Below are 22,672 nucleotides of genomic sequence, written 5' to 3'. Positions count from 1 at the left end.
TTGGGTTTTTTTTTTCATTTTACATTCCAACCAATGTTCTCCCTCCCAACCCCCTGCCTCCAATCCAGCTCACCTCCTACCCACTCCTCCTAACAGGTAAGGGCTCCCATGGGGAGTCTACAAAGTCTGACACATTAAGTTGGGGCAGGACCAAGCCCCTTCCCCTACATTAAGGCTGAGCATGGCATCCCCTCATAGGGAATGGGCTCCAACAAGTTAATTTTCTAAGATATATAATAAGCATATGTTATTCCAGTCTCTTTGCATTTTAATGGTGTATTCCTTTTTAATGTGTTTTTATTGCCCAGAATATTTTTCTTGTGTTTTATATTTTTACTTTTTGTTTACCTTTCAATAACTATTAATTCAAACTAAAGAAATGTCTTTGTCTTAGAAAACATAAACTAAAGAACAAAGCTTTCACGATGCCATTTGCTAGTCTAACGTTTTAGAGCAATATGGCAGTTAAACTGCCAGAGTCTAAATGGCATGGGTATAATTCTGGTGGTTCTTAGCAGAAATGTTGACAAATGATAACCACTGGTGAAAGAGAAAATGCTGTTAGATTATTCTAAAGTGACTCATGGGCCAGAAAGGGAATAGGGTTAGTTAAACGCCTCAATAGTGCTTGACAAAAAAACATAGACTTTGGAAGTTGCTGGAAACAGATAAAGATAAGGCTGGAGCACCTCAGTGCCCAAGCACACAACTGTAACACCACCCACAGGCCACACACACTGCTAAGAACTTTTCCTTCCATTGGAATGCATTGGCAGAAGGTTCACTCAGTCCTTTTCTAACACGGAAGCCAGGGTCAAAGCCAGATGTGCAAAAGGAAGAGGTGGAAAGCACTTTCAGAAAGAAACCCTGCAGATAGCCCTGCAGACAGGATGGCCCTCACCCTGACCCCATTTTCTTCATGCTTAGAGACAGAGCAAATCTAAACCACAAATGAGCTTTTTGAGCTGAACATTTTCAGGCCTGATAGGACCACTGGATGGCCCAGTCTGCACTTCACTACACCTCAACTTCTTTCTCTCTTTTAAGTTCTGACTGAGAGCCAAGGGCCCTGCTCTCAACATCATACATGATCTGTCCACCCTCCTGTGGAGAAGAGCTGTTATGCTGAGAACAGCCCTTGAGCTTGCCTGTCCTGGCTCACGCTGGACATGTCTCCATTCTGGATACTGGATAAGGAGGGTTCTCGTGTCAGCCCACATCTTCCTCTTGCCATTGTTGCTGCTGTTGCTATTGATGGGCAGTGTACCCAGGAACTGGTCATGCCAGCCAGCAGGGGCCACAGGCCATACTTTTCCTCAAGCTGGTTGCTGTTCTGATGCAGGGGCATCAGAGGCTCCACAAAATTACACAACACTGCTGGTGGGTGAACATTTATTTGGGGCCACAGCAAGATGATCTATCAATCTCAGCCAAAAACCTACAAGTCTAGTCTCCCTGACCCCATTTCTACATTTGCTGATGCAGTATTCCAAACACAAGACACTTCTAATTTAAATGAAGTCAATTTTACTGAATTTTCATTATACACACATACACACACACATACACACACACACACACACACACACACACACACACACACACAATCTTTGCCTACCCAAGATTGCAAGAATCCTCTCCTTCATTTTCTTCTGATGAATTTTAGTTTGATTTGTTATTTTTGATTCTATGATCCACTCTAACATAAAATTTGAACAGGTATGAAAAAATATAGAGGCTTACCTTTTCCAGTTGTGCTAACATCATTTACTGAAAACATTATCTTTTCGCTTAGTTTCTCTTGAAAAACCTCTTGGCTATTGGTATATGAAACTATGAAATGAAATATGAAAACTCTTAGGAGGTCCTAGAAGTCCCAGAAAGGCCAACAGAGTCATGTCTGTTGAAAGGAGGGGGGGTGTCAAAGTTTCATTTTTATTGAAAACAGACATAAAAAGAAGAAAAAAGATTACACTGAACCAAAAGGATTTAAAATATACACCAATTGGCAAAAATTTTTTGCTGAAAGAAAGACACAGCAAGAGAACCTAATTCTTTGGAGATTTTTAAGAAAAGGCAAGCAGGTTACCACAGGGAATTATTCAAAAGCAGATATAGGCTCTCCCATTCTTAAGACAATGTCCTTTCTTGCATGAACCTTGAATATAGCACTTAATAATTCCTTTGGCTTTTCGGCTCAGAAAGTTCTTTACTCATCCAAATACTGGATAAAAATGAACCATATTTCATATTGCATTTAAAAATATCTTTATCTTGCTGAAATGGTATGGGAGGAATCTTGGAATTTCTTCCCAAAAATTTTGTCAACCTTCTTAAGTGATCACTGCTACAAGTAACTTATACATTTGGTTACATCCAAGGAAAATCTAGACACGTCCCTAAATTACTACCTTTAGGGAAAACATAAGTCCACTTCATTTCAACAATCATTGGCGACATTTGAGGGTGAATAGACATCTTTATCTTGGCCCATCTGCATCTTTAAAAGCTCCAGTCACAAGACTTGAGCCCAGAAAGCAGGTGACATCACCACCAAGAACATGAAGTACACAGAAACAAGAGCCCTCTTTCTGGGCAAGCACACTAACTAGTAACTCTCTAAGAAAAGAGATAATAGGACTCTGGGACCCTGAGGTAGCCTAGAGATCATAAGGGCAGGTAAAGACGGCATATTGTTCTACAAGCCACCTGACAAAAAACAAACAGTGAACAACAGCCAAACATTTGGATATTCTACACTATAAGCCTACACAATTCTCTGGCATGTTTGTGCCACACACATACAGATCTTAGACTACTGAGTCAGATGATCCAATGCATAATGACACTAATGAATGACTAGCATTTTCAAGATTCAAGTCAGGAAGAAAGGATAAATAACAAAGAGCTATCACCTCAGCCTTCCAGTTCACTAGGAAGGAAACCAGGCACCATAGCTGAAACGGAATAAACAAGAAACGGGAATTGAATGGATATGGTCAAAGCTTGAGAAGCAATGTAGCATCAAGCTGGAGTCCATGTTCCCAAACCCTTGCTCCTTCTACTGGAAGCATCCACACAGCATCAACAAGTACCACCCAAAACCCAAGCCCCTGACTACCAGATCCTTCTAATTTTTTTAAAAAGCCATAAATATAAATTTGTATATGAATCTTCTGTTTCTTAAAATATGTAAATTAATCAAGTTTCTTTTTAAAAATCACTCACACACAGTTCAAACTAGAGGTACTTATAGGATATTTACAGTAGCAAGGTTAGCACAAATCAACGCTAGGATCACTCCATTTCTAAACACCTACCCAACTCCCATTTCATTTGCTTATTCACCTTCATTCACCCTCAATATGTAAATTAACAGATAGTACAGAGTCAATGGACTCTGTGGTGGAATGCTGACACACATCTTGGAAAATAAAGAACAACTGTGGACAGTAGGCTTGGTTAGACTGCTGAACCAAATCAAATATTTTGTAATTATTAGTAAAGAATAAGTCTCACATCTCCAAACATGTCAAGTAAGTTTTTTTTTTTCCTTCCTGATCCTCTTCCCCACACTTAACTAAATGTTGTCTGATTCCTGAGACAGAATCTTGCTATGTAGCTCTGACTGACCTCAAATGTGTGCTCTCACTGTCTCAACCTCCTAAGTGTGGGGATTCTAGGCATGGGCCACCACACCTTTGTCCTTTCTTTGAAAACTATTAAAATGGACTTAAGATTCCCAATTTCATACTGAGCAATGACTAACAGCTCTCGGGGTCAGCTCTGGTCACAAGGTCTACCACATTCAATCAAGCAAAGGCCTGAACCTCAAAAGAAGAATATACGTTAAAGTGACAATCACATCCATTGAAAAATTCGGCACAATTTCAGCTTCTACACAAAGTAGACTGATTACTTACTTTAAAAGACAACATCCTGCTTCAATCTAGGCAACATGTGATTTCAATCAAGGCAACATCCTATTTCAATCAAAGTCAAGAAGTTTAAGAGATGAATCAACTCTACGAAATTCAACCTACATTTCTAGATAATTTCTTTTGTTCACAGACTGTATTAGATACTCTTTGAAATCATGTAAACAAATTATAATCTTCCATAGTCTAGGTTTTCTTTTTCACTACATGAAGATACTTTTTTAAAAAGTGATTTCCAATGCTGGTGTCTCATGCATGCTCACTTTGGACACATTCAATAATTGAGATGGTTTGAAAGAAAAGGCCCCCCAAAGGGAATGGCACTATTAGGAGGTATGGTCTTGTTGGAGTAGGTGTGGTCTTGTTGGAGGAAGTATGTCACTGTGGAAGTGGGCTTTGAGGTCACATATATGGTCAAGATAATTGCCCAGTGTCTCAGCTCACTTCCTGTCATCTGTGAATCAAAGACGTAGAATTCTCCAGCACAGGTCTGTTTGCACACCACCTTACTCTCAGCCACCATGGTCTCTGCCATGATGATAATGAACTAAACCTCCAAAACTGTCAGCTGTCATCTCAATTAAATGTTTACCTTTATAAGAGTCGCCATGGTCATGGTGTCTCTTCACAGCAATAGAAACCCTAACTAAGGGTTTCTTATAGCTAAAGGGTCTTATAGCTAAAGGCCATCAATTCGTAATGCCCATCATTCTCTACCTCAAATCCTTTACATTTTATGGGGTAACAATTCTGATATCAATTAGGAATGGAGCCAGCTTTAACTCCTAGCTCAGCTCAAAATGAATAATTGTGAAGGGCAAATGATATTAAAAAAAAAAAAACAGATTCAAATTGGAAATTGTGTTTTTAAAAAATGCTCCAAGTCATTCTGCTTCCAAATCAAACAATTTTACTACATAATATTATAAAAATGGAAAATGAGAAGAAACTGTAAGAACTCATTTTTCAACCCAGTCTTTAGAACTCTAGTCTAACCAATGCTAATGGCAGTAAGGATAATGAGAATCTACTCTTTTAGTATACAAGCATCTGAAATAGCAGCAAGTGTCCACCATTAGCCATGAGATGCATATGTTCATAAGCTCCCAATTAAACTCAGCTGAAAACAAAATACCAAGAGGACTGAACAGTCTCAAGACTCCATAACAGAGCTGAGTAGGTGGCATATACCTGTAATCCAGTACTCATATAGGGGAAGAGGGGGGTTAGGAGTTCAAGGCCAGCCTCAGCTACATAGTGAGTTTGAGGCCAGCAAGGTCTGCATAAGACTCCTAAAAATCACATCAAAACCAAAACATCCACAAAAGATCAACTGGGCTTAAAGAGAAAGCCAAAGACTTACTGGTTTTAAAATACCATAATAAATAAATAGGTCTTCCAATTATGCCCAGTAGTGACATTTATAAAAATAATCACTCCTAAGACAAGGTGGCTCAGTGAGTAAAGCACTTGCTGTGGAACCTATGTAAATCTGTAAAGAGAAAACCAACTGCACAAAGTTGTCCTCTGATCTCAACAAAGGTATCATGGCATATGCACGCACATACATCACACGAATGCATACACACATCACATACATACACATACACACACAATTTATAGTGACTGTATTTGTTACTATCAGAGAACCTATAAAGGCATGAATCTAGAGTACACCACTGAGTTCAGGGAACTCATTCACATAGGGCTGACATTTCGTTCAGATGTTATGGAAGGGATGCAAAGAAAAATAAAAGGAGTAAAAATGGAAGGGGGAAGACTGCTAACCCCCAGGTTGCTGAGGAACAAGAGAATGCTAATTCCTCTCACTTCTACATAACTGACGATATGATGAGAAAAAAAATCCTTACATCCCACAGGGAAATCTGATTTCCAAAGAGAAAGGAATCATAGCAATAATGGGCTTTCCCCTTTCTACCGTGTTTCCTTTACGGTATAAATTTTAAGGTATAAATCTAAATGAAAAATAAAACAAGTTTTACATAAATGATGTTACCTTATTTATTCTGCATATTTCAAGTATCAAATAGTTCTATAAAATTTGTTTCTTCTAATAGAAATAAATTACCTTCTAAATGACAATATACCTCCTACAGCGACTGCTCATGAAGTCATAACTAGAGTATTTGATCTAGTCATGAAGAGTAAATGTCAAATTTACATTCTTCTCTACCAACAATGTTATACTCTTGTACAACATCCTAGTCTTCCTTTAGAAATAAAACCTGCTGGTCTTTGCTTTGGTTTTACAATCAGGTTAACTATTAAGAAATATATCACTTTTTACTTTGAAAATGCCTATATGGCTAGCTTTCACTGTGCAGGAAGGCACTATTCAGGTCCTGGGGGCAGAGTCATGCACAGTTTGTTTTACCCAGCTGTGGACTCTGCACTGAAACAACAGTGGCACGATTGCTGTGGAGGTAACCAACCACTTGCTGATTGGATTTAAAGCCCTGCTCTGTGGGAAGGAACTGTAAAACCTGGTTTTAAAAGGAAAAGAAAAAAGAAAAAAAAAAAAAAGCCATGACACTAGTGGAGAAGCTACCTCTGTTGTTTTGGTAAATGTTGGACCCATCATCTCCCTTCTGAATATTCATGCTTACAGCCGGAGGGCAGTGCTGCTATCTATCTGCTTAGGTCTGAGAAGGTCTCTTTCAGTGGATGATGGGTGCCATAGACTTCCGACTGTTCAAAGTGCTGAGAATAAGTGGGTACTCAATGTCCTGCCACAAGTGGGTCATCCTACCAACCATTCCAAGGCTCAGGAAGCGTCACAGAAAAGACAAAGAAAGAGTATGAGCTGTAGGAATGGGTGGTGCTGTCTTCCAGGTATGACACAGCTGTCGTACTTGTGAGCTCACAGAAGCTATGATTACCTGCATAAGATTGGGCACCACGACACTGCACCATGGAATATGATTTATATAGGCAGATCGCTGTGGGGAGGTCAGGAGCCCCACTCCACCCTGAGAACTATTGGCAGTTAATGGTGGCTGGGGGAGAGGGAAACAGTTTCTTCAGCAGTGTAACCACTGATAGGTGGAGTGATCCTATAAATAGCTCTTACCTATGCTTCAATAAGTAAACGCAATGAAACTCTTTGGGTCTTACACACACACACACACACACACACACACACACACACACACACACACACACACACAAAGAGAGAGACATGAAAGCAGAAGGGTGCTATTCATGAAGAGAAAAGGAATCAGTAGGAATGGGCAGACGTAAGGAAGGATAATGCATTATATAAGTGCATGAAAATATCTTCATGAAACCCATTATTATATATAATTAATATATGATAACAAAAAGTTACAAATAAATAATTCATATAAATATTAAAATAAAACAAAAATAAAAAGAGAATAAGATCAAAACTAAATTTAAAATGTGATTTTTTTTTTTTTTTTAGAGGAAAAGGAAATGTTCTGAGCTTTTGCTAATGGAACTCTCAAGACAGTGACAGGAGAAAAGATTCAATATCCATATGCCAAAGTATTGGTTATATATTCACCTAGGACACTGACGAAAGCATCGAATAGGTGAAATGTCAGCAGTGGCTCCTTCAGGTGACCATAGTAATCCGCTATAGTTTTAAAGACATCTTTCTCAAATCCCAAGTACATTGGCTGCTTCCAGTCTGAACAGTTGGGCCCTTTAAAAAAAAAGAGAGAGAGAATGATTAATGAAGCAGCTACTTCTAAGTACCATCGTCTGACCATATGTGTGGTGTGCACAGATATTCAAGATACACTGACAGGTCTTCATGTGGAAATGACATATACTTTATACTCAAATATGATTGGTTGAATATATTATAAAAACAAAGAACACTAATGTATCTCAAGGCAAACTTCATGTATGTAATTTCCATTGAAATAGTCAATATCTCCTAGTCTTAATAAAGTTAAAAAAGTAACAATTGGTTAACATGTAATAGAAGAGTTACTATGATATCTTATTAGCTATATTATGTTATCCTACAGTCATATAGTTGAGTGAAATAATCAGTTTCTCCTAACAAACTATTTCAGACAAACGAAATATTAAATGCTTTTTAAAAAGATAACAAGAAACTTTACATTCTACCTTGTCAATTCATTCTCAACTCTGACAATCACTGCCCACCTATTAAAGGAAAACTGATCACACTGCATAGCTGGAGAACCCTGGACACTGAACCAGCCTGGGCCTGGCTATGTCCTATGTCAACAGAGGGCAGAGGAAAGCCCCAACAGAATCCGGGTCCCATGAGATGTAAAAGATGATCTGCACAACTTGGCAGCAAGTGCCCTCATCACGGATTTACACTACCATGTTGTCAGGCAAACTGGAGGTCCCAGAGCATTGAGGAAAACAGCTTGTCCCAGAAGGACCATAGAAGAAAACGAGTGCAAATATGGTGACCAGCTCCAGGCCAGCAGAGACTGGCATGCCCAGGAGAATGAACAAAGCAACAAAAATGAATTCAAGGAAATTCTTCCCACAGAATTGCAGCAGTTAAGAGCTCCTAGCTATAACACAGGAAACCATTCTGGACATGACATTCAATCCCCTGGGACATCATGAAATGGCTCTTTATGGTGTCCCTAAAAACTCCTTTTCTGGGAGCTGGAAAGCTGGCTCAGAGGTTAAGAGATGGGTTCCCAGCACCCACGCCCTATGGCTCACTACCATTTATAACTGAAGCATTGGATCCAATGCCCTCTTCTGACCTCTAGGGTACCTCCACTCACATACACACACCCACACACAGACACATGCACATACACATAGCTTAAAATGAAATCTTTAGATAAAAACAAAACTTCTTTTACCCGGCACCGTCTGTTCTCTTCTTTAAAAGTTAATTTTATTGGCTAAAATAACGTTGTAGTACATAAACCTGCATAACCCATGTTTGTTTACTTCCTCCTCACATAGCAAGCTTAAACAAATGATGGTCTGATGTATCTCAACAAGCAAGACTCATTGCCAGAATTAGTGCTCAGCAGGGGAAGTGAGTGATTCATTCTAAACAATTATATACCTTAAGAATATGTCATTATCGTTATTAAAAATATGGGGGAATCCCTTAAAAAAAAAAAAAACCACACAGATCTTTTCTTTCTTAATCAACTTTGAGGTTTGTGGGGTTTTTTTTCTTTTGTTGGTTGTGGGGGAGCTGTTTATTTTGGTTTGGTTTGGTTTTTCGAGACAGGGTTTCTCTGTGTAGCTTTGTAGACCAGGCTGGCCTTGAACTCACACAGATCCACCTGCCTCTTGCCTCCTGAGTGCTGGGATTAAAGGCGTGAGGCACCCCAGCCTGGCTTCACCTTTGAGTTTTAAGGACATTATTTTTCTTAGTCTAGCTGTTTATAAATGTTATTCCTGGCAGATTCTGGAATAAAATGCTTTGGGACCTTTATTTCCATTTTTGATTGGCTCTTCTGATGAATACACACAAAGAAGCAAAAGAAATCAGTCCAGTTTTGCATGACTTAGCATCAGTCTCCCTTCTGTGAGCATCCATGAAAGGGTCTGGCCTACAAGTTAACATTCAGGCCTGTGTGTGCACGGTCTACAGTAACTGAAGAAGTGCTCAAAAGAGAAGGAAGACTCATTCACTTGTAGATAAGAAGGCAAGTAGCCCTTAGTATGTCAGATAGTCGGCCTATCCCCCCTTTAGAGGACTCAGTAGTAATTGGCATCTATTAAAGATAAGGACAAACAGCAGGACTTAACTTTGACAGACACAATGTAAATTTTCATGGACAGAAGAATTTGGGAAGCCTTATAAATTTTATAAAACTATCCTATCCAACAGGCTAACCTTGTCCTTTGGCCACCTTTCATATTTGATACATAAGCAAATGTCTGTGATACGCTAACCATTTATAAAGGTTGCTCTCAACACATGTGAGCATACTCCTCCTCTGACACTCTGCGTCTCATATCCATGGTGATAATGAAGTCACATGACATCTTTCCTCTATTCAATGTTCAGTCATGCCAACCTTGCTTCAGACGTCTTGCATTGCAGTCTTCATGGAAAGTCAAACACAATAAACACATCTTATAGCATTTTAGCACACATTATAGCTTCATTCCTAACTGGTAACTTCTAAATCTTTGGTTCTCCAGCAGCTCAGAATGACTGTTGGAGCTTCATACTTGTACATTTATCTCCTCACTGTCAACTCTGACCAAAGACGTAACATATTTAATTTACTTCGAGTAGTTGAGTGGAAAGAATAAAAAGCACTTCAGGGTCAGGGAGATGGCACAGTGGATAAAGGCACTCATGGCCATGTCTGACAACCTACGCTCAGTCCCCAGAACTAGAAGAAGAGACTAACTCTGGCCTCCGCACATTTGTTATGGCATGGCAATCACACAAATCACACATACACACACACAATTTTAAGTAAAGCACTTCCCCAATTTGAAGCCACTCTACATCTCAGTGTGTCTAAAATATCAATAAAAAATCAATGAAAATTTTTAAGAGTTAAACCTGGAAAACTCTGAGATATTTGCAAACCGATATTGTTATGTATGTTCAGAATGAGAGGGAACAACCATCCCCACACAGGGCCAGTAAGACAAGCATATGAGGCTCAAAATGATTCAGTTTAATCAATAATTCAGTTTACTAATTCAATAGTTTACACACCTGTCTCTGCATATATGCTGATCCTACACAAAAATATGAAAGTAGCCTTTTCCTGAAATAGCTGTGAGACTCAAGAGCTTCTCTAAGACCAAATATTACCATTACTAATCAGCTAAAATGACAAAGATTCTCATTAAAATCACATTTGAGGCAGATTAGATGGTTCCTCAGGTAGCACGGTGGCCATCTGAGCCTGATGGTCTGAGTGAAGATCCCCAGAGTCCACAGTAAAAAGAAGTGAGTCCCCAGATCATCTTCTGAGCTCCATACATGCACACAACATCCATATGCACACACAAATCACACAATCTTCTGAGCTCCACACATGCACACAACATCTGTATGCACACAAATCACATAATCACCTTCTGACTTCCACACATGCACACGACATATGTACACAAATCAATTACACTACCATCTTCTGACCTCCACAGTGTGCACACAACATCTGTATGCACACAGACATATCATACAATCATCAGCTGACCTCCACACCTGTACAGCATGCACACAACATCCATATGCACACATACAAACACACAAATATCTTCTGACCTCCCCACATGCACCACAGCATGCTCACAACATCTGCATGCACACGTATATATTACACACACAATAATAATTATGATAAGTACTTTTTCCCTTAAATATTAGAATCCATTCTTTGGGTTAAGCTTCCTAAAAATTCCAAGAAAACAGCAGGGTTCATGAGCTATTATTATACTGTTCCTTCACAGTGCTGATGATAGACAATGAAATGCATGCCATGTGTCTGCTAAAGAGATTTTATATGCCTATGAATATTCCCTTGGGCGCACCCGTGGTCCAGGCCTCCAGATCTTACATGCAGGCTCTGAGACACTCTTTCTTGTTTCTCTGTATGCAGGCTCCTCTGCTTCTACGCCATCCTGCAGATCAGTCAAGTTAGTCCTCTAAAACACACCTGTCCCTTTTAAACACTGCCCTCTGACGCCTCATAGAGGACAGCAGCTGCCCAGCAAACAAGATGGAACATGTAGGCACTAACAACCACCTTTTAGGAATAAAAACCTATGGACCATAAACAGGTGGCTGCTACTATATTATATACACGGTCATTCATTTCTTTTACCCCTATGAGACGCTCCTGGGAATGGCATGAACTTGATGTATGACTACATCCATGAGACATAGGAAGAACTCAATGCCTTTAGAACTGTACTATATCAACACTTTCACTAAGGCATGACTCCACCAAGAAAGCACAGTGGTCGCCAAACAATTCCCTGCCAGCTGCAGGTGTCAAATCCATGCCCAGCCCATTGAGCAGGAATTGTTTTCTAATTCAAGGCACTAATTTCTGCTAATTTTATAAAACTGGCAGACATTTAGTACTTACAATTTGCCAAACACTTCATAGCTGACAGGACCCAATGAGGAAGTTCTTCTGTAGAAAGGAAAATACAAAAGATATTTTATTCATCTCTTTATAATTCAGTCTCACACACACACACACACACACACACACACACACACACACACACACACACACACACGGTATTATAAGAGTGCATCATTTGCCCAGGCACTATGAGACATTTCACCAATTTGTGTATTAGAGCTTTAAAAGATAGAAATCTTTCTTTTTTTTCTAAGGATAGGATACACTTTTAAAAAACTGTAGTAAAAAGGAAGAACTGGATGGTTTGTCCAGAGAAACACATGGTATGCACAAGGCCCTGGGTTCAATCCTCAGCACCAAACTGGGGGAAAAAAGTATATTCTGTAGGTCATTTTACCTGTTTTGAAAAACATTTCAGGTCAAGAAAATGCCACTGACATATTAATCACAGGCTGCTAGTAGTAGGTCAGCCTTACAATAATAGTAACACTGCTAAGATAAGCCCAGCCCAGAGGCTGGAGAGACTGCCCAGTGGTTAGAGCACATGATGCTCTTCATAGAGCCAGATTTCAGTTCCCAGCACCCACAGCAGTTGGCTCACAATCACATGCAACTGCCGCTCCAGAGAATGACTCCCTCTTCTGGTCGCTGTGAGTATTGCACCTATAAGTACACACCTACACAGAAACATGCACATATATACAAGTAAAAATGAAACCTTTAAAAAAAAAAATCTCAGCTGAATCACTTGATACAGCCTCTTCCCTCTGGCCTTGCAGTGGAGAGGGCCTTGTGTTTGATTCTATATCTTGGGAAGCAGCCTGTGTGCTGTTTCACCTAACGAATCTGAGAACTGTAAAACCTTTCCTTTTTCCAGAAAAACTTAGCAAAACAAAAATTGACTTATTGTCTAAGTGCCAACTCAAGGTATGACTCTGAGCCTGCTACACTAGAGAATTTGAACAGGTCTAGCAGTATTTCAAAGACTTCCACTCCTCCATGCACGGGAACCTGCTGTTATAGCTGGATATTAACCCAAGTTTCCACACACGGATCTCTGTCTGCCATTGTCCCCCATTCCTGATGGAGGAACTATGACAACGGAAGCACCCTGTTTTCCAAGGCAAGCCCTACTCCTGCCTAGAGATGGGGCTTACATAAACCTCGTCACATACTGTGATGCCTTCTTGAATACACCACTGGCTAGGAGCTTCAGCCTCAATTTAGTAATAGTTTACTGTGTCCCCAAGTCCTGCACCATTTTCTCACATGCAAAGGTCACTCAGCCCCCGCCAATTCTCGGCATCAAGAATTTAAATTAAAAGATCAACTCAAAGAGCCCATCGAATTCCAGTCGGACCTTATCTGTAAGAAAGAGTTTTGTAAAAAGGTCTTGGGTCAAGTATTACGACACATACCTGTCAGCTGAGGCAGGAGGATCCCAAGTTCCTGAACTACACAGTAAAACCTTGCCACATAAACAAACAAACAGATAAAGTAGTCTGATGATTGTGGCCCACTACAGGCATTATAGATAACATGATTGTCTTGTTCCAAAGAGGAAGAAGAAAAATAAAAAAAAAAGAGTTGTGTTTGGTTGGTTGGTTTGGGCCCTGATTTATAAGCCAGCTTAGACTTTCAACATTAAAAATTAGTTCATTAAAAAATAATAATAATAAAGACTACCTCAGCCAACCTTACTCATTGACACCATCGTGAAAAGGTAAGGTAAGTCAGGAACCTAATGTGAGTGGCTGAGAACGTAGCTCAGCTGGTAGAGTACCTGCCTAGCATGCACAAGGCCCTGAGTTCAGTGGCCAGCACCACATAAATCGTTACCAAATGGAATGCATGCCTATGACCACTGCACTCAGGAGGTGGAGGCAGGAGGTGATCTTCCACTGACGAGCTTGGGCTGCAGAACACTCTAACTCCAAAACAAAAAAGAAGAAACCTAAACGCAATCAGACCTAAAACTAACTCAGGTAGTAGGACTTAAATATTCTCATGTGTCTGGAGTCTTCCTAAGGACAATATGGAAGCATTCCCACCCAAGGCAGCTAACAATGAGATAGACTCTGAGTGCACTGTGCTAAGTCTCCATCCCTGGACATTCATCTTTCTGTGACACCTTAATGAACCAAAGACTGGATAAAAGTTGCCTACAGAAAATAGGATAGAGGTAGTAAGGTCATAAACTTAGCTGGGGTAAGGAAAGGATCAAATGGGAACTAAGGGATCTGTGCAGCCAATGTGTGGTCTGACCAGAGTAAATGGCTGGCGCGCACTTACTTGACTTGTCGTCCAAGATGACGACTCCCTGCTTGCTGACACTATACACATTATGGATGATGAACTTGGAGTTGACAAGTTTGACGTTTAAAACTTCTTCTAAGGAATCCAGGCCAAGGATTTTCTGTAAACTAAAATGATAAATAATTTATTCTTAAAATAATTTTAAAAGTTTCAAAATATTGTAATCACTATTTCAGTAATGCTAAACACTAAGCAGTACAAAAGATACTCTGTGTAGTGTGTGTGTGTGTGTGTGTGTGTGTGTGTGTGTGTGTGTGTGTGTGTGTATCCATGTGAGCCAGCACATACACCCATGAATGCTCTTGTCCAGGTCACAGAAGGATGTCACACTGAATTCTCTATAGCCCTCCACCCTGTTTTATGAATAGTCTCACTGAATTGAAAAATCACTGTTTGAGTAGCTGGTCAGCAAGCTCCCAGAATCTACCTGTCTCTACCTCACAATGGCACAGTTACAGGCATGGGCAGGAGTGTCAGTCTTTACATGGGCACTGGAAATGTGAAATGAGGTCCTCTTTGCTTTCACAGCAATTGGTCTTATCCACTAAGCATCCCCTCAGCACCTCAAAAGACCAATCTTGAAGGTGTACTGTCTTCATGTATTGCACCCAAACTTCCTAGACAATGGGTTAGAAATAGAATATGTGTAAAATAACCTAGAATATCTTTTTCCAATAGCATACTCCTTTAATTACTTAATCACACAACAACCTGAATTCCAAGAAACTATTTTTTTTTTAACTAAAATTACTTAAGGCCGAATTTTCTATTGCTTGTTTACTAAACTTAAGATGTCAGTGATACGACCAGGCGTTGGTGGTGCTCACCTTTAATCCTAGCACTCGGGAGGCAGAGGCAGGCAGATCTCTGTGAGTTTAAGGCCAATCTGGTCTACAGACAGGCTCCAAAGCAATACGGAGAAACCCTGTCTCAAAAAACTAAAAAACTAAAGATGTCAGTGATACTAAAAGTTAAAAACTTTACATTGGGAATGGTAGTGCATATATACAATCCCAGCACTCCAAGGGTTGAAAAGGATGATAGAGAATTAAGGCCAACGGGTTACAAAGCAAAAGCATGTATCAAGGGGTTAAAAAAAAAAACCAATTAAAAAATAATTTAAACTGCTATTTTATCTATTACATGTCTAACAATACAAAATTCTCAAGATGTTCTATTGTTAGTCAAATTATATATGTGAGACAGGATAAGTACAGATTATGCAAAGTTGAGATTTTTTTTAGACATAATTTCAGAAAACTAAATATGCAGGGCGTAGGGAAGAGATAAAACAGAAAGAAGCTCCCCAGAATTTCTCAAATGTGCATACTGTGATAATGTTGTAGATTTCCAGATCTCTTCCACATTGGCCTCGGTCAGCTGTCTTCGGTAGACGAGACGGCAAGCGGGCACCTCTCCAATTGCAATGCTATGGCGCTTGAACCACATCTCAGAATTCTAATTTGACAGGAGGTGGTGGGGAGAAAGAAGGGATGGAAGGGGGTAGGAGAGAGAGAGAGAGAGAGAGAGAGAGAGAGAGAGAGAGAGAGAGAGAGAGAGAGAATACATTTTCAGTACAAAATGCTATAGTTTATTTGTAATTTGACTGAAAATAATGGTTAGAATTATAAACTAACTTTCTTTGTATGGACCTCAGAGAAGTGATGAATGACTCAAGATCAAGATTAGGTCATATTACAATGAATGGCAAAAGAACTAAGGCAGTAAGTACAACTCTAAACCACTACTATTTCCTGTGGGAGTTCCAACTAACTGATAAAATAAATTTTTATAAATTCAAAATTAAATACAGAAAGGCTTGTCTTGATTCACATTGTTGTAACTGATTAATCATTTAAAATAAGAGTATATACCTTCTAGAGCTCTCTTTTATAAGCAAATATCAAATATGTATAATATTGGAAAGCAACCCAATCCTAGTCAAACTGTTAAGTGCAGAAAAGCAAGCACTCTGTGAGGATAGCTCAGGACAGCTAAGACATGAGGAGTGAAGAAGCCCTTCTGGAGACAGGCTACATCTCAGAAAGTTCAGGCTGCCCAAGTCACACAGCTCTCTACACCCATGTTCCTAGTAGTACATGTCCCACAGTTAGGCTATAGACAAAAGTCACACTGCTCTCTATACCCATGTTCCTAGTGGCTCATGACCCCGTTAGGCTGTTAGACACAAGTCACACAGCTCTCTACACCCATGTTCCTAGTAGTCTGTGGCCCACAGTTAGGCTGTTAGACACAAATCATACTTTTTTTTTCCATCACAGAGAAGAATTCTGGCCTGTAAGAGGCAAAATGTTAGAAAACATTCACTATGTGTTTCTAGGACATATTTTTGCAAATACATTGTTACAGAAAATCTTATTATTTGAAGAAAAAAGCAGGAAAGTAGAATTTTTTGTTTGATTTTTGTTTTTGCATTTTAATGGCAGGGAGGTCAGGTACCCACAGCAGCCAGCAGCACTGGACTTACAATGGTTGCTAGTCAGTAAACAAGGGTACTAGGAACCAAACTTGGCTCCTCTGCAAGAGCAGGAAGTGCTCTTACGTGAGTGGCTGAGCCATCTCTCGAGCCCCTGCCTTTTGCTTTGAAAGAATTACCAAATTAGAAATGAAATTCAAAGGCCAGATGTTATGCGTACATTTTAAATATACAAAAGATGTGTTTGGGCTTGAAGGTAGATGGACTATTACCTTTGCCCTGCAAACCAAAGGTATCCTAAAAAAGTACTCCTCAATACATTTATATTTATCTGTATAATATCTGTAAAGGTACTGTTTAGAACATAATATGTTGAAAAGCTGGAAAAACATACCTAGCAATAAAGGTCTGAACAAATAAAATGTATCACTTTATATTAGGCATGATGCAGGTACAAAAATGATGTGAAAAATGGGCATAACATACTACTCCAAATGAAGAACCTGAGGTACAAGCGGCCCAGTGTGACCTTACTGTGTTAAAACACACATGCAACAAATGGGTCCAGGGTAAAAATGTTTGCAGGAGTAATTCTCCGGAGATGCCACAGATAATTTCTTTCTCTGAAATAAATGAGTCATAGAAGCTATACTTGACCACTACTGAGAATCTACATGCAGAACCCTGCTCTTAACATTTTACAGGTGTAAATTCCAGCTGATTCTCGCAGTATCTACCTCACAGGGGACCAGATGACTCTCACAGTACCCCAACTCACAGGGGACCAGCATCCTAGTTTACTGGTCAGAACTCTTCCACAAAAGCACAAGAGCTAACAGAGGAAAGCAAGTTCAAACCCTCATCACAAAACTGAGACCCAAATGCCACAGTCTGACTCTAGAACCCACTCTTAGAATTTTGCTCCTCAAAAAGATGAGCAAAAAATTGTTTACTCTGTTTTGTTATTTTTTTTTAAGATTTATTTATTTATTAGGTATACAGTGTTCTGTCTGCATGTATACCTGCAAGCCAGAAGAGGGCACCAGATCTCATTACAAATGGTTGTGAGCCACCATGTGGTTGCTGGGGATTGAACTCAGGACCTCTAGATGAGCAGTCAGTGCTCTTAACCTCTGAGCCATCTCTTTTATTTCACATATTGGTTAGACAAGTGACAGGACAGGACGAAGCGGGACTAGGATATAGTTCAGTGACAGAACACCTGCCTAGCATGAACAAGCCCCTGGGTTGAATTCTCAGTGTTGCCTCCCCTCCCATAGCAATAACCACCACCACCACCACCACCACCACCACCACCACCATCCAAAAAAGATATGACAAAAGGTTTTTGCTCTCTGGTTTGTTTTGTCCTTTGAGTTTCATTCTGTAAGCCCTGGCTTACCAGAACTCACTGGGTAGCCTAGGTTGGCTTTAGCTCAAGACCTTGCCTAGGCTTCCAGGCACGCACTACCACACCCGCCTCTCAAGCTCTTTAAGAAAGATGAGTCATTTTTTACTGATAACCTCATTCTAAAAATTGTGTCATAGTCCCCTGAAAAACAACAACAACAACAACAAAATATCTTACCATTCTTGGTTTGGGTAGTCCCCAGGAAGCAGGGCACCAGCTGTGGTGGATTCCATAACAAGCAAATAGTCTATAGCCTTGAGTATCATGTCAGAGAGAAATACCAGAAGAGACAGACCAGAACGTATCAAAAGAGAAGTATTGCATGAAGACAGCTGGAGAAGAAAGGAATGGCTTGAGCGTTCAGAGGGCTGGATGGCTCTAGGTAGCTGGCACACTTCAGAGTTCCTGGAGTATTTCAACTGAGCATAGAAGGTATTGTCACTGGTGTGAGACTCTGAACAGGCGTGGACACGTGCTAATAAACATTTGGATTTCCCCCAGGGCACAGAAGAGAAAAGGGAAGTCATATAGATGGTGTCATTTGTTTAACTAAAAAAAATGGTCATCTGAACAACAGCCCTAGTTAGAGGACTCTATTAGGTGTTTAAATAAACATATTGAAGAAAAGGGTACCCAATTTCTTAGCATTTCCACACTAATTTTTTCTCAGCTAGGAACTAACAGTTATTAAGTATTCCTTAATTCTGGGCAGTAGCTAGCACCCCTGCAGTTTCCATTGTGTTTTCTAACACTTCATTTTCTATTTTACTATTTTTCTCTCACTAGACTGTGAGAGTGAAGAAGGTGTCACACATCACAGACTCTACTAAGCCCAGCACAGTTGTCACACAGGGACTCTCTTAATACATTTTTTTAAATAAGTGAATGAGGGACTTCTAAATACAGTCTCTCAGCTCTAAGTTCCAGGGTCACTGTCTCCATCCACCTGCTAGGCATTCCTACTTCACATAAACCATTATTGTCAAATTCACACCAAAGTCATCACCATCCTTGACAAATCTGCAAGCCCCCGTGGAGTCTCCACTTCTGTCACTGGTGTGATCTTTTGCCTTGATCATCTTTGAAAAGTCTAAGCTCCTTAATTATCCTCTCCAAGCTGAGAAATCACATAATTTCTTTGGGGAAGAGGGAGCTGTTTTTTCTTTTAATTGCACTGGCGAAAAATGGTTTCATCAAATCTTTGCAAACAAAACTGTCTTGATGTCTAGTTTTATAAGACCTGATTAACCTAAGTCAATAATGTCAGTAAATTACTTCCAAACTGCCTTACCAAAGATTCTCTCTCTATTTTTATTTTTTTAGCATCATCTCAATCTTGGCAGACTTGTACTAGGGATATTTCTAGAAAAAAGTATGGAGGGAAAAAAAAGTGTTTCACGATGTGCTGTTCTTAGAGACTGGAAGAAGCCATGTTTGTTCATACCCTGGGTTGGGTATGGGAGTCACTCCACAGGACAGACTCCAGCTAGCTCACTCTCACCTGATACAATAATTAAGAAAAAGTTCAGGAGAAGACAAGGCAGCTCTAGCACAGGAAAGGGGATCACAAGGGAGGTTTAACAGAAATCTGCTGACTGAACATATGAAAGTAGCTACCACGTGTCCCATCAAATGTCAGCGGGGAAGAGTGAAAACAAAGTAAGAGCCCCAGTTAACTGGCCTCTCAACCATCGACAGGCATTGGAGTCACTTCACACTGCTTCCCAAACCCTGTAAAAAGGATACATCAGAAAGCACTAGCCAAGCCTGCAGCTCACTAGATAACCCCTCCTGGATTGAGCCCAGCATCTTTTTTTTTTAAATGACTATTGTTTTGATTAATTTATTCATTGACAATTCATACATTATGCAATGAATTGTGGTCACACTCATTCCCCCTCTCTCATCTCCTCACTCCTCCCCTTCCTTCCCCCTCCAAGTCCCCATCTCACTTTCATCCCTTTTCATTTTGTTGTTGTTGTTATTGTTTTTGCTCTGTGACTCACTGGGTTTACTGGGGCCAACTGTGTGGGCATGGGTGTGGAACTATCCCCTAGCGTATGAGTAACTCACCAATGGCAACACCACAGACACAGTGCTCTTCCCAAGCAGCCAGTGACTGCCAATATTGGGCCCACTGTCTTTCAGTCACAGTACTTACCATCACAATTGGCCTCACTGGAATATTCTCTTGTGAAGTGCCTGGTGGGGGATCATTCCACTCTGGAAATTTAATAACATCTCTTTGATACAGGGGCTTCTTTGGATATGGCTTCAGGGGTGAGGAAGGAGGAAATCTAAATCCAAGAAGAAATGCTCTATTATTGCAGACAGTAGGAGACAGGGTATTTCAGCCCTCAGTTAAGTGGTGAGCCCATTCTTCATTAAACTATTGAACACAAATAGCAGTATTCAACAATAATGACTTTTGTTTGTTTGTTTGTTTGTTTTGTTTTGTTTTGTTTCGAGACAGGGTTTCTCTATGTAGCTTTGGAGCCTATCCTGGCACTCGCTCTGGAGACCAGGCTGGCCTCGAACTCACAGAGATCTGCCTCTGCCTCCCGAGTGCTGGGATTAAAGGCGTGTGCCACCAACGCCCGGCAACAATAATGACTTAAGATATTTATTCATTATGCCCAGCAAATAGTATCTGTAAAGAAAAAGGTATAAAATATATGAAACATTTTTAATAATCAACCTTGTTTGAACCTTGGGCTTTGTGCATGGTACATGGTCCTCTGCTACTGAGCTACACCCTTAGCTCTCCTTAAATCTCATTGAGATAGGGGCTCAGGAAGTTTCCTGGGCTGGACTGGACTTGCTACATGGTCCAGACAGACCCTGCATTTACAATCCTCTGGCCACCACCTCTCTAACACAGGGATTACACTGTTTGCAACTATGGCTGGCTTCTTATTTGATTCTTTTTCCTTTCCTTTGTCTTTAAGATGAAGTCTCACTCTGGTACCCAGGCTTGAACTCCTGGTCCAAACAACCCTTCTGCTTATGCTTCCAGAACTGCAATAACAAGTGTGTGTCACTTGCCTAATTCTAAAGGTGTTCTGAATGGAACAGGAGGCCCTTTGTCTTCGCCCAGTTTGAAATCTTCACTGCCTTGTGGCTCTGTTGCTAAATTTTACAGATGGAGTACTGCAAACAAAATTCACTGACAAAGAAATCCTCATTGGCGATGGCTGAAGAGCAGTACACTGACCCGACATGCATTTACTTCTTTTTTTTTGGCAGTGCTGGGCCTCACACAGGCAGGCACTCCACCTCCTGGCTAGGCCCCAGCTCACAGCCGCAGTGTGCACTTTTAAAAATACTTCTCAGAAAGACTAATTCTCCTTCCCTCCAATATCCAACATGTCACCCAGAGATTGAAATACCAAGAAATTCATCTTCAGGGAGCTAGAAAATGCTCTGGATTCTTTTTCTGCTCTCTCCACGCTGCCCCTCTTCCTGAGTCCCCTGCTTATCAGAGTCATTCCACCTTGAACATAAAAACTCTCCTGAAAATGGATTGGACCATACCAATAAAGAACTAAGGGTAAATATGTGTCTTTTTCCCGTAAGATGTCTCTCTATAAATTTTTAGAGCAGGATATGGTGAAATATATCAACAGGATGGTTGTGTGGCTCAGGGGTAGAGCACTTGCCCAGCTTTGGCATCTGGGGAATTCAATCCCAGCACTACAATAAAGGGTGTAGGGAGTGGACTGCAAGAAATCAGGAAGTTGTTGACTTTTGTCTCAAAGTTGAGGCCCTAATAAAGGCTTAAAATCTTCCCCACAGGGATCAGAGAGATGGCACAGTGGTTAAGAGCATGTCTCTTTTAGAAGACCCAGGTTCAGTTCCCTGCATCCATGTCAGGCAGCTCACAACAGCCTGACATGATACCCAGTTCCAGGGTATCTGATGCCCTCTTCTGGCCGCCATGAGTACTGCACTCACATGCACCTAATCACACATGGACAAATATATACACACATAATTTCTTTTAATTCTTCCTGTCAATAGCTCCACAGCTAGGAATAAGAGCTCACAAGCCCCCTCTCAACACACACACACACACACACACACACACACACACACACACACACACACACACACACACACAGAGAGAGAGAGAAAGAGAGGAATGTGACTGACTTGATCTTCTGCATCCCTGCTGTGAGCTCCTAAGTATAAGAGTCCAGTCACATCCAGAAGACACTGTTAGGCCCTGACCCTCCTCAGCCTTTGGCTCTTACCATCTATCTATCTGTCCCAGTACTGAGGGGAGCCTTAGGGACAAAGGGTGTGACACAGATGTCCCATTTGTGACCAAACCTTCCATGCACACTTATTCTCGTGCCTGGACCAGCTGTGAGTGAGGGGCTCACTCTAAGGCACATACAGAACCAAAGAGTTTTTAATAGTGCCGGTAGTCTTCAAAGAAAGTTTCTATCACGGTGACTCAGGAGACACAGCAATAACAAGAGCACTACAGAAA

At 40.5% G+C, this 22,672-nt stretch overlaps 1 protein-coding gene across 3 annotated transcripts in view; it reads right to left on the bottom strand.

Annotated features, from left to right (window-relative positions):
- Positions 1-22,672, bottom strand: part of Depdc1b (DEP domain containing 1B) — a 57,444-nt gene that overhangs the window by 9,860 nt on the left and 24,912 nt on the right. For all 3 annotated transcript variants that reach the window (XM_027401501.2, XM_035440561.1, XM_035440562.1), the window contains exons 3-7: positions 20,339-20,474; positions 15,660-15,787; positions 14,306-14,436; positions 12,011-12,058; positions 7,486-7,626 (exon numbers count right to left, since the gene is read on the bottom strand). In XM_027401501.2, the coding sequence (XP_027257302.1) occupies positions 7,486-7,626; positions 12,011-12,058; positions 14,306-14,436; positions 15,660-15,787; positions 20,339-20,474 (584 nt within the window). The remainder of the gene's footprint in view (positions 1-7,485; positions 7,627-12,010; positions 12,059-14,305; positions 14,437-15,659; positions 15,788-20,338; positions 20,475-22,672) is intronic.

This window comes from Cricetulus griseus, chromosome 2, assembly GCF_003668045.3.
Source record: "Cricetulus griseus strain 17A/GY chromosome 2, alternate assembly CriGri-PICRH-1.0, whole genome shotgun sequence".
NCBI lineage: Eukaryota > Metazoa > Chordata > Mammalia > Rodentia > Cricetidae > Cricetulus > Cricetulus griseus.
This window is presented reverse-complemented; position numbering and strand designations above follow the sequence as displayed.